This window comes from Mirounga angustirostris, unplaced genomic scaffold, assembly GCF_029215605.1.
Source record: "Mirounga angustirostris isolate CCGP_5_RB_7025 unplaced genomic scaffold, mMirAng1.0.hap1 SCAF_7, whole genome shotgun sequence".
Taxonomy (NCBI): Eukaryota; Metazoa; Chordata; class Mammalia; order Carnivora; family Phocidae; genus Mirounga; species Mirounga angustirostris.
Window position 1 is genome coordinate 58825043 of NW_026991715.1, and position 13121 is coordinate 58838163.

General features: G+C 42.6%; 1 protein-coding gene across 12 annotated transcripts in view; it reads left to right on the forward strand.

The window, feature by feature from the left end:
* Positions 1-13121, forward strand: part of PDE8B (phosphodiesterase 8B) — a 236875-nt gene that overhangs the window by 115863 nt on the left and 107891 nt on the right. For 7 of the 12 annotated variants that reach the window (XM_064596268.1, XM_064596263.1, XM_064596267.1 and 4 more), the window contains exon 2: positions 7748-7807. The exons of 2 other annotated variants lie outside the window; for them this stretch is intronic. In XM_064596268.1, coding sequence (XP_064452338.1) covers positions 7748-7807 — 60 coding nt within the window. The remainder of the gene's footprint in view (positions 1-7747; positions 7808-13121) is intronic. 3 more of the 12 variants (XM_064596269.1, XM_064596264.1, XM_045896863.3) reach the window with 1 other exon arrangement.

Sequence of the window (13121 nt, forward strand, 5' to 3'; positions counted from 1 at the left end):
ATGCTGCCAAATGAATGTACTATAGTAATAGAACATAAGAGAGCACAAAACAGTCAGTAGATCTGTCACCAACTGTGAGTATCTGATGACTGAGTAATCTTCCATATATATGTTTGTAACAGACTTAAATTTTTTTTGATACTCATTTAGAGATACTGGTTTGGGGAAATCCTCAAATGTGAAGGATTTTATCTTTCTCTTGCCTAAGTGATCTTGAGATTTTGGAGAGGGTGTGTCTGGGTAGGTTTTGTTGCCCTTTTGAAAGATAAGTACTCAGGTGACATTTGTTGAATAAACTAATAAAGTAATTGAGTCTTCTATTGACAACAGATATGACTGCTCAGCATAGACCAGTGATTCTCAACTCTGGTTGCACCTGTGATTTAAAAATGCTGATGCCTGGGCCCCATCATTAGAGATTCTGATTCTTGTAGTTTGAAGTAGGACCCAGGCATTGATACATTTAATAAGTCCCAGGTACTTGGAACAGGAAGCACAGGCTGAGGATGTCTAGATGAGAGAATTGTCAGCGGGAAGGTGAGGGGAGGGTCAGAACCACCTATTGGGCACTGAAAGGTCTGGGGCAACTGAGTTGACAGAGGTGCTCTAGGGTGGCCAGAAGCAAAGCAAGGGGAGGGTTGGAGGCTGGTGTGAGGGTAGAGCCTGCTGCCAGGGCCCCGAGGCTGACAAAGAGACCGAAGGAAGCATGCTAGATAGGCTGAGGGCAGGGGGCCTGCAGAGTGCAGCCCAGGATGAGGCAGGGATGTGCAGCCTCATAGTGCGGTGCCTTTTGGACTGAAAGCCCGAGGGCAGGCATGGAACTATTAAAAAGGCAAAAGTAGGGGCCCCTGGGTGGCTCATCTGGTTAAGCATCTGACTCGATTTCTGCTCAGGTCATGATCTCAGGGTTGTAGGAGCCAGCCTGGTATAGGGCTCTGCACTCAGCAGGGAGTCTGCTTGAGATTCTGTCTCCCTCTGCCGCCACCACCGCCGCCCCCCCACCCCGCCCCGCTTGCATGTACACATGCTTGATCGCTTTCTCTCAAAAAAAAAAAAAAAAAAAAGCCAAAGTCAAACACAACCTTTGCTTGCTCAGAGGAATAAAGAAAGAATTTTGGCCTGAGAATGGAGGGTGGAGAGGGGACACCTTGAGAGAATTAAATACTAAAGTCAGAGCGAACAGGGTAGCAGGCAGAGTTAAGGTATTTAAAATGCTTATTCCTGAGCCCACAGCTGATGCCTTTAGTGATGGACTGATCTCCCCATGGAGTCGCCCCTCCCCACTTGCCCTGAGCTGTGTATGTACACGTGTGTGAATGTTCAGTTCTGCTGGTGGGGAGGAAGCAATTCCAAATACAACATCCCTGAAGTGGGGAAGATTCAGACTTGGAGCTTGTTTTCTGGAAGGTGGAAGCCCGCCACAGTGGCCCAGACACTGACGTAGACACACACCTTCCTCTTTGCTTCCTAGTCCTAGTGGCAGCCTTGTTAGCGGTAGTGCAGATGACCAGGACCTGAGCAGGGCTCGCTGGGTACAGAGCATCTGTTCTGCAAAATCAGAATGAGGTCCAGAACCTCAGGGTAGAAAAGGGGTCAGAATTCTCTAAATTCTAGAGCATAATGGAAGAACATAATGGAACACACTGGATGTGCTGGGGGCAGAAATCAAGCCTCAGTTCCTGATTCTGTTGCCTAAAACCCATGTGATTTTTGGCAGTTGAATTTAGTTCCAGATGCTGGGGATAAAATTGTGAGGAGGACTGATGCTGTGTCTTCCGGAAACTGGGTCTTGCCAAGGCGAAAGCTACTTAAATGAGTAATAAAGTTGGTGACGATGCGGTAGAGGAGGGTGCTGAGGAGAGCCGTTAGGGGTGCCTGGATGCAGCTGGGTTTGGACAGCCCTCAGAGAGTGGGGGCACGTGAGCAGCTGCTGGAGGGGGTTGGTGTAAGCTGTGCTGGCAGATGGGGTAGCAAGGGCTTTTCCAGGCCAACTGCTTTTCTTCTGACTTCTCACTTCCTTCCTGTTTGGGGGACACTCTACAACTCCGAGTCCAGGCTTCTAACAAAATTCTTGAAGCTGGAAGTCCCCAGAGGTGTGGCAGTCCCCAGCAGGGAGCACGGTGTGGTGACAGGCAGATTAGCCTGAACTACCCGGACTTCTTTCTGGATGATGTCTTTCATTGGCCTGACCTGTGCCAAGTTTTGATCTTGACTTTCCTCTCCATTTAAATGCGGCCAAGCTGTGTTGGGTTTTTTGGTCATTTTATTCTTGTTCGTTGTGACCTTTTTCTCACTTGATTTCACTGCTCTAGTTCCTACTCATAGCAATGTCTATTTTGTTTTTGCTAAATCTGTTCTTATCTATCCAGAAAGTAGACAAACCAGATGTTTGATTCCCACCCCCCCACCCCCGCCCCAAGTCCTAATTGGATCCTGTTAATTTTCCACTCAGAAACCTACAGTGTGGTTGCTGCCTACAGGAAAGGAAGCGGGGTCGGCGGGGCGGGTGGGGGGGGGTGTGTGCAGGTAGTGGCACATACCTTCCAAGATGCTCTAAGGGACTGAACCCAGTCCTCCCAGTCTTCTTTCTCTGCCATTGTACCTTAGCATTTTTACCTCCATGCCTTTGGTTCTGTTCTTTCGTATGTCTGTAATTTCTTCTCCCAAGCCAGTCTCTTGTTCTTCATGACCTGCTTGCCTTAATGGAGCCTTCCTTGATCTCCCCACCTTGAAAACCAGAAGTACTTTCTCCTTTTCATCTTTAAAGTTGGAGGGGAAAATATCTATCATCCAGAATTGTGTATCTCCTTAAACTATCAAAAGTGAGTGATAGACATTTGTAGACCAACAAAGACCCAATGAGTTTGCCACCCATAGACCCTTTTTATTCAGAATGAAAAGATACAGTCCCAGTTGCACACTCAGGGCCCTATGTTGCTAGCTTGAGATTAACTAAAGTGAAGGTTTTTATACCAGAGCATCAGCAAATGCTACAAAATAGGACTTTTTTTTCCCCTAGAGAGCCAACTCCCCTGCATGTGAATTGGTTACCTTGCTGCAGGTGTATGCATGTTACCCTGTATACACATGTGGACACACTATAAACATGGGAGAGTTCAGGCTGCACTGTCGGTCAGCAGTCCTTCCTCATTGGGCTGTTGGGGGAAGATGTGTGGTCAGAGTGGTAGGAAGTGTGTCTCTTCACATCCTTGTCCCATCCTCCTCCCCCGTGGGCACTAGAATTAGGTTATCTCTGACCCCACCCTTTGCTTGCTTCTGTGACCTTGGCGAACTTCTTCACTTCTGGGAATCAGAGCTCATACCCTACCTGGCGGTCCGTGCATCTGCAGCTGCTCACAGTTCACTCTTGGAAATAGAGAGTCTTGGCTTTGTTACAGAGACCTCAGTACATGGTCTGTTGGTGTTCATAAACGCTCTGTCGTAGATCGATGACATGTAGGCAGCAGGCTGCTGTGTCAGGCACAGACCCCTGCAAGGGTAGCGCTGCTGCAGCTTTGCCTTGCTGGTCGCTGCCTTGCGTCAGCCCGCAGAGCCGGCAAGAAGTGCTGCCGTTCTGCCGAGATAGTTGACCTCTCTTGGGCGTGGGAGCCAAGGTCAGGTGAACGGGAGCGCAGCCTAAGAAGGAAAAGGGAAGCCAAGAGACCGGAAGCTAAGTGTAGGTCAGGACTAAAGGAGCTGGTAAATTGAGGCCCCAAGCTGGGTGGTGGAGGTGGAGGGTGCCTCCTGGGAGGTGGCACAGTGAGGCGGGCTTGGGAAGAAGTGGGTAGAGACGGGGGAGGCCCGGGTCTTGGGAAAGGTCGACCAAACTTGCAGTACTGTCTCCTGGGCTCTGCCTCCCTCCTGGCGGCTTCCTGCTGAGCTGGGTCAGGCAGGGGACTCCTACGGTTGTGGAAGACAGTTGTAGCGTCTTTGCTGTTGAGCAGGAAAAGGGTATGTTCTAGGTCAGGTGTCGCTTGGAAAATTCCATACTGTCACTCAGTGGCCATTGCCGGTCTCCTGCAAAGGTCACTCCTGTGAAGGTGCCTAGCACAGTCCCTCGGGGAGAGCAGGTGCCTTGAGGAGTGTCCACAGGATCCTCAGATGTTCTCCTGGCAAAGTTTTAAAAGGCCTATGTAACTACTACCCTTTGGCTTCGTTAGATTTCCCACCCCCTTACAGTGAAGTGGGGCCACGTGACTAGCTCCAGCCGATGGGCTGAGGGAAAGGACTGTGTCTAACTTTCAGGCTGAGGTTTTAGAAACCCATGCCTGAGTCTCCTGTGACTTCCCCCCTGACTTTGTCTTGGCCTGGACTTCTAAGTAACCACGAGGAGGAATTGCTTAGGAAAGTCACCTGGAACCACAGTGAATTTTGTATGAATAAAAAAAACCCTTTCTATTAGTAGGCCACTGAGATTTGGGGTCTCTTTGATACCACAGTATAATTGAGCCTATTCTAATTCAGAGCTAAAATAGTGAAATGGATTTTGAGATTTAAATGAGAAAACATATTAATCTTCTCCCACATATCTAACCTATTATAGGAGTTTTAACATGTCAGTTTTTACCATCTTCTCAACTCTGGGCTCACTAGTGCAAAAAAAAAAAAAGTAATATTTACATCCCAAAATTAAAAGAAAAAGTACATGAACTATTTTACCACATACCAATGAGATAATAAACTTCAGGGTTTTTTTTTTTTCTTCCCCCAGCTTCTGAATTGTGATCAGAAGTGATTCAGAAGGTATTTCTCCTCCCATCAGAGCTCTTCCTCTTTATTCAAAACTTCACAATCCCTGGGAAACTAACATACTGAGCTTACTCGATAGTTCCAACAAAAACATCGTTTTCTAAAGACCTAAAATGCATGACAAAAAATGACCATAGTTGAAGAGCTTTACCAGTGTTGTCAATAATGCAAGGACTTTATTTCAGAATTACTCCAAATTAATCATCATTTCCTTACATATAAGGAAAATGGAATTGACTTTCTTTTTAATGTTGATAATAAAGGCCCATAAATGCTGCCTTTCAGGGCGCTTTTTTTTTTTTTTTTTTAAGATTTTACTTATTTATTTGACAGAGAGTGAGAGAGAGCACAAGCAGGGGGAGCGGCAGGCAGAGGGAGAAGCAGGCTTCCCACTGAGCAGGGAGCCTGACGCGGGGCTCAATCCCAGGACCTCGGGATCATGACCTGAGCCGAAGGCAGACGCTTAACTGACTGAGCCACCCAGGCCCCTGCCTTTCAGGGCTTTTATCCCACCAAGAGACCTATGTAAAAAGTGACTTGACCTGTGTCCTGTCTAAATTCAGTTACATAAAGAGCTGAAATATGATAGGATCCTCTGGGCCTAAATGAATAGGAGACAATAATGAGAATTATTTTCATTAAATGCGAATCCAACCATTTGTGTGCCAGGAGTGATTACACTGTTTCACGGGATTTGTTCTAGAGAGAGATTTCATCAGGAACGTATTGTGAGCTCTCCAACACACACACACACACACACACACAACCCTTTATAACTACTTGGTGCACATCTTGGTTATTTACGAAATTAGATAGAAATGTATTGGTTAAGAGTGAACTGTTTTTTGGATAGTCTGTACCCTTCTAGCAGGGATCCTTCCCCCTGTCCCTTAGCCTTCCAAAGAGAGTCACTTTATTTTATTCCTTTTAAACTTTATACTACATATTTCATTGATTTTTTTTTTCTTCCCCTGGATGACCCCTTTGGGAGTCAGTTTAGCTGGAGAAAACCTGTAGCCTTGTTGGAGGGGCACTTAGGTGTGTGACGGGGGCAGTGAACCCAAGAGAGATCACAGGGACTGTGAAAAGATATCCTAGATAATCAGTCAACTTGATCTTACTTTATCAAATGGGTTTTACTTCTTAATTATTAACTTTTTAGTAAAATTCTGGCAGTTACACTGCTTTTGAAGGACCATGTGTGTTTCAGAAATAAACACTGTGTCCAAGTAGAGCTGGGGTGCTGGGTGGGCTGCTGAGTCCCAGTGACACAGGAGGCCTGGTACCGCTGGTTTTTCAGTGGAATCATTCTTAGGGCTGTGTGTATGTGCTGGGTGCTGGTATCAGCAGTAACACTTCGTAGGATATTGTTTTGTTTGAAGGAAAGAAGCATAGGATCACATGTTCTACCTGAAGACAGCAGTGAAACACTGAAGGAACTCGCCACTGGTCCATGGCTCAGGGACTCGAGGCCCCGTGTTGGTATGAATTGTGCCAGGCCTCCTACAAGGGTCCACTGGTCAGGGGCTGCCTCCCCAAGCAGAACCCAGCACCGAGGACCAATAGCCTCTGTTGAGCAGTCATTGGAGGGTTTCGAGCTGTCTGCTGGCTGGGTTGGCGAGAGGCCAAAGTCCCCAGGATCATTGCTTCACATGGTGAAGCCAGGGTTGAGGGATCAACCTTAAAGAGGAAAAGAATGTCACCAATTCAGTCATGTTTAGAAGAAGATTCACACCATGCCCACCACGAATTAAGCACAGAGAAAAGGGAAGAAAGGAGAAAGGGAAATTTTTAGTTTTCAAAATTATAATTTAAAGGGGCCTCTGGGTGGCTCAGTCGTAAAGCGTCTGCTTTCGGCTCAGGTCACGATCCCCAAGTCCTGGGATCGAGCCCCACATCGGGCTCCCTGCTCCGCGGGAAGCCTGCTTCTCCCTCTCCCACTCCCTCTGCTTGTGTTCCTGCTCTCGCTGTATCTCTCTCTGTCAAATAAATAAATAAAATCTTTTAAAAAAATTATAATTTAAAGAAAGTTCTGCTTTTGTTAACTGATAAAAGCTTCCTCTGGCCCTTGATTCATTATTGAGTTACCTCTGGTCCTGTGATTTTGTATGCTTGTTGAAGGTGTTCCGTCTGACTGGCAGGGACCAAACTCGTGTGTAGAACGCAGGATAAGCTTCCAAGTGGTGGCAAAATGACTGCTTCCTCTTGGAGAACAATAAAACTGGATCCTTAGGGGTCAGGTCAAGACTCTCAATAAAGTTACCTAGAAAGAGTCACTTTGAGAAAGTGACTAATCCAAGCAAAGTTATTACAAATACTTGCTCTGTGCTTGGAGCTGAAGGCAGTTAGATGGTGTTGGCCACTGAACACCTAAGCTCATTCCTGAACTGAGTCGTGGGGCGCAATTTGCATCTTGCGGTCATGGTATGGGCTTCCCCACTTTATTGGAGGAAGTGCAATTCAAATGAGTTTATTCGTGGTAAACATGGGTAAGAATGAGCTGTCTATGCCTCATACGAAGCATGAAGGTAAGAAAATTAAGAAGTAAATAGAGGAACAGCTCTTCAAATGTTTTAGCTTTCACATTTGAGAAAAACCTTTATTTGAGGTGTTAGAATAAGAACTGTCTAGCAAAAAAGAAGTGTCTAGCATGGTGCTGAGCACATAGTCGGTGCTCAGAAAATGATTGGTTTTCTCCCGTAAAGCAGTACTTGCTTATTATAAAAATCCATGTACTTAAAGTAAAAACAACCTGAAATCCACTACTTAGCATTTGATGATCTCCTCCAGGACATTTTCAATGCACATATAAATGTGTACGTTCTTACGCAAAACTAGGATTATGCCATATATGTTTTATAAACTGTCTCCGTGTCAGTAAATTGGATCCTTGTAGTCAGTGTCTACAAAGTAGTATCATGTAATATTCTAAGTAAGGAAGTATTTGTCAATTCTTGTAGTTTGACTTGACACATCTAACGTGTTGTCGCTTATTTAGCAGGTCTCTTCAGCAGAGGTGCGCATTGGGCCCATGAGACTGACACAGGATCCTATTCAGGTAGGCCTCCATTATTCGTGGGGCTTTGTTTCTGGAGCACCCGGTTATAGGAGCACCCTCAGAAGGGCTCCTTCAGTACCACAGCAGGTAGCCAGCCTTGCCCCTACAAACACACCTATGTGTACATAAATACTGTGTACAGATGCCTCTGTGTAAATGCTTGTTTCTATTAATGCCATACTTGAGGAATCAAATCGTTTCCTTGAGGACTTAACCATTGCCCTGTCGTGAGCATAAATACAGTAGGTAGGGTGCATGGTGGGTTGGGAGGGAGAGCAACTCTTCCACCAAAAAACTGCCCTGCTCCACACCCTGCAGCAGCTGGAAAGGGAAGAAGCTGTGTGTGCACATGGCAGGGCGTGTGCCACGAGCCCCAGTTGGACGTGAATCTCGGCTCTTCCAGCCAGGTGGCAAAGCTGGGTGAGCTTCCTTGTATTGCTTGACTTCTCTACGCAGTGCCCTGTCCATAAAGTAGAGATAATCCCCCTCTCTCATGGGGAATTAGGAGTCCAACGAAGTTGTATTGAGTGCCCAGAAGACTGCTTGGCAGTGGGCCGTCTCAGTAAATGACAACTGTTGTTGGCTGGGTCGAAAAGATGACAAGAGTCTCCCCTTTCTTGTGCCCTGTGACTTGAGCCAGGCTGTGGTCTAGGCTCTGTAACACGGTGGGAGCTGGCGGTGGGAAAAGAAGGCCGGGTGCCCCTGGCCTTCACCTCCCTGTAATAATGTCAGCAACTTAGCAACTGTCCTCCCTACAGCCCTCAGCATCCAATGGCCCCTTCAGAGAAACATGGTCTGTACCCTTTTAAGTAGAAAGTGCTTATTGTTAAATCCCCATCTGCATGCACATTTTCCTGATAGGTCTAAATAAGTGAACCTTTTCCCTATAAAAAAGTAGTTTGTTAACACCTGGAAGCATGTCTTGTACTCGGTAGGGAAAGTGAATAGCAGAAAAAATGTAAGCAAACCAAACATGTAGTTGAAAGTGAAAAACCAAACAAGGAAATGTACTGTTTGATTTATGAGCAAATGGAAAAAGGAAAATAATGTTTTATTGTTGCTTAGGAAAGGAAATACAAATCTAGGGAAAGGAAAAAAAAGAAATTTAAGCTTGGGAAAATTTGATGAAAACAAATTTAGGAGTAGAGGGAGAAAAAAGAATTTACTAAAATAAACATAAGCCACAACTATTTGTATAGAATACAAACAAGTGGAAAATTCCAGTGATCATTCTGGGGGCATGTACTTTGTTCTCCATTTTGAATAAAGGCAATGACAAAGGATCTAATAATAGTGTTTATTCCCAAAGCAATTTCCTGAACATTTCTTGAGATTAGTGGAGTTTCAGATCAATTAGTTTAATTTACCTTAATTTTTGCCCTGTGTTGTACTGGAAATTAGTGATCATAAGGATGTCTCGTTCCTTTAAAAAAAATGTAATTTGTCAAATCATAAAGTATTTGAAATATTCATAAAAGTACATAGGTATAGTCGTACCACTTTCATCAGCTATTAACAGTATACTTTTTCTATTTGAAGTTTTGGGTTTTTTTTTTTTTCCAGAAACAAAAGATTACCCTTAATTATCCTTCTGTCCCCCCTCCCCATCCTCTCCTCCCTAGAAGTAACCACTACTTGGAAATTTGTTATGCTAGATGTTTGCATACTTTATATATGTATGTGTCCATTCATAATAATTACTTTGTTTGGGGGTATTTTTAAGCTTCATTTGAAAGGCATCAGGCTACAGGCATCATTAGGAAATTTTTCTTTATTCAACATCATTTGCTGTCGTATGTAAGAGTCTATCCCCTAATGTAAGGTCACAAAGATACACTGCTTTTTGTCTTCAAGGAGTTTTTTTTTTTTTTTTAAGATTTTATTTATTTGAGAGAGAGAGAGAGAGCATGAGAGGGGAGAGGGTCAGAGGGAGAAGCAGACTCCCTGCTAAGTGGCGATCCCAATATGGGACTCTATCCTGGGACTCCAGGATTATGACCTGAGCCGAAGGCAGTCGCTTAACCAACTGAGCCACCCAGGCGCCCTCTTCAAGGAGTTTTAGCTCTTACATTTAGCTCTATGGTCCATTTTGAGTTAATTTTTGTATATGGTGTGAGATAGGACTTCATTCTTTCACATGTGGATGTTGTTGTCGCAGCACTATTTGTTAAAGAGAATATTCTTTCCCCATTGAATTGTACTGGCACGTTTGTCAAAAATCAACTGACCATAATTGTGAAGGTTTACCTCTGGATTCTCAGTTCTCTTCCATTGGTATATTTGTCTGTCCTATTCCAGTACCACACTGTCTTGATTGCCATGCTTCAAAGTGTGAGTCCCCTAAGTGATTGCAATAAGTCTGTAAATCAATTTTGCAAGTATTACTGTGTTAATAGTTTTGTCTCCCAATTTGTTAATGGAGAGATTTTTTCCCTTTCTTTAAATTTTCCTCTTTCCATAATGTTTTATAGTGTTTAGTGTATGTCTTTGATATTTGGTTATTATTCCTAAAATATTTTATTCTTTTTGATTCTATGGCAAATGGAATTATTTCCTTAATTTCATTATTGGGTTATTCATTGGTACAATTTTTGTTTATCTTGTGTCTTGCAACCTTGCTGAGCTCCTTTATTAGCTCTTGGACTTTTTTGTGGATTCTTTAGAATTATCTACAAGGTCATGCCATTAATTCTTCCTTTCCAATTTGAATACCTTTTACTTCATTTTACTTGCCTAGTTGTTTTGCTAGAAACTCCAAAACAATGATGTGTTTAGTTTTTTAAGAGATTTCCATATGTCCTCTAAAAATGGGTTGCTAATGTTCTATACTCCTACAAGCAATATGAGAGTTCTGGTTACTCCAAATCCTTGATGATAATGTTGAGCACTTTATTGACTTATTCTTTTATCTTTTGTGAATGTTTGGTTAAGTCTTTATTTTTAATTGGATTGACTTTTAAAACATTACTGAATTGTAGTTTTTCATATACTCTTTCACAAGTCCTTTGTCAGATTTTGAGAATACTTTCTTCCAATCTGGTTCTTCTATAAATTTTCTTAAGCTTTTAAGCAAAATTTAATTTTGATCTAACCTAATTAGTCTTTTCTTTGAAGGTTATTGCTTGCTGTATCCTAAGAATCTTTACCTACTCCCAGGTTGAAAAGATAATTTCTTAGGGTTTTTTTTTTTTTTTTTTGAAACTACTGTTTAACAATTTTAGATCTATCATCAATCTCAAGTTCATTTTGGGGTATGGAATGATGAGGCTTCAGCTCATTTTTTATCCTTATATTGATTCTAATTCTAGCTTCACTTGCTGAAAAGACTATATGATCTTCCATTGAATTTGATGCCTTTGTTACTGATTCTTTGTTTGTTGCAGCTTGTTTGGGCAATAACGTAAACCAATTTTGAAAATAATATTCAACAAAAAGCTTTTAAAGATGTATCTCTATTTGAATAAGAAATTCTATATACATGAATTAACTGAACCTTACTAATTATGCTATTCAGACCATATCTTAATTTTTTGACTAATTTTTTTCAGTTTCTATGGCAGTGGCTATGTTGTTATCAGTATCTGCTAATACTTGATGTTTTGTCTGTGATGTTACTATGTATTAATTATATATTCCTGGTGACCCTTTTATTATGAGGTGTCTTTTTAAACTTTTTCCTTACATTGTTTTATCTATTAGTAATGTTGCCACACCAGCATTTCTTGGTTAACTTTTTTCTAGTATGTATGTTTTTGCTGTTCATTTTTAGTTTTTCTTTATAACTTTATATTAAATATGCCTACTTAAGCAGCACATAGCTTTTATTTTTCCAAAATCTTTTCTGATTTTTTTGTCTTCTAATAAGTGAATTCAGTCTAGTTACTTGAAGTGTGATTACTGATACAATTAGTCTTATATTTTCTATCTTAGCCTTTTTTTTATATTTCTGCTTTATGTCAAATTGGCAGTTTTCAGATTTTTTTTTTTAAACTATAGGTGGTGTTTCTTTCTTTTCTTTATCTTTTTGGTGGTTACCCTTAAGTAATTTTTTAATATCATGCTTGCCAGTCAAATTTTATAACAGAGATACTGTATCCTGTCATATCAAATGTGATCTAGTCCTTGGTAGGATTTAAATTCCCATTAACAGCTCTATACTCCATTACTAAAAAACAATTATCTATAATTTTGGATTTATTTTTAGCTTGTACGCATAAGCTATGAAATAACAAAAGGAATACTGTGAACTTATCACCCAATGCGAGAGCTGGAATGTTTCTAGTGCTACTGTGGACCCTGCCTGATTCCCATCACATGAGTTTGGCCCCAAATGACAGCAGATTCAAGTGGTCAACAGTCCCTGCGTGAGGGAAGGAACATTGTTTTTAAAAAGCTCACAAGCTCAACTTAGATCTAAGGATGCCATTCCTACTTGGTCGTATTGAAGCGTAGTTTCATTGATCCATCCAGAAACCAATCGACAGAGCACCTGTAAGTTCAAGGCTCCATAATGTGCTACAAGGGAAGAGAGGCTGCACACGGCTCCCTGACCACCCAGAGGGGTCTGCTCAGTCCGTTCTATTATTTGTAACACTCCACCTTCAGGGACAGTGACACCTAGTTAAGTGTTTTTGTGCTTCTGCTGCTGATACTGCAACTATCTTAGAAAAATCATACTATGTCTTAGAGTCTTTGTATTTGTATTCGGTTTTCCCCCTGACCCGGCAAAAAATACTTATTGGGAGTACAGTGGCATGCCGAAAATGTTAATGAGCTACATCAACCAGAGTCCTTAGGGCTGGGAAGGTACTTGTTGATAAGAACACTTGAGGATGGGGTTGCTTTTGAGGGTGCATTTCTAAGTTCACTAGGCGGAACTTGCTCCCATGTCAGGACATGTAACATGGGGCTCTGCACGCCCTCAGGGAGCTGGCAGGAGCAATGTAAGAAGTGGAATGGGGTGGGGGGTATTGGAGAAAAGTACAGTGTGGTGTAATAGAGGGCATTTCTCCTGGGTGAGTGGCTGAGACTCATAGTAAAAGTCCTGTTTTCCAGTCTTGGCAAGAAAATTAAAAATAGGGGAAATGTTATAAGGCAATAGATTCATATCAACATTTCAAAATGAAGTGGCCTTTCCTTCATCAGTGCCTCGAGGATATTTACTTGTTGAGTGTGTAGAATTGACGTGTTTCTGCTTCGAGTGCTGTCCTCCTCTCCCCTCCCACTCCAACTGGGCTTTTCAACTGGATTTGCAAATGATACTCAGAGCTGTGGACTAAGCTTTTCCTACCAAGGCAGTGCTTAGCTTTAAAAT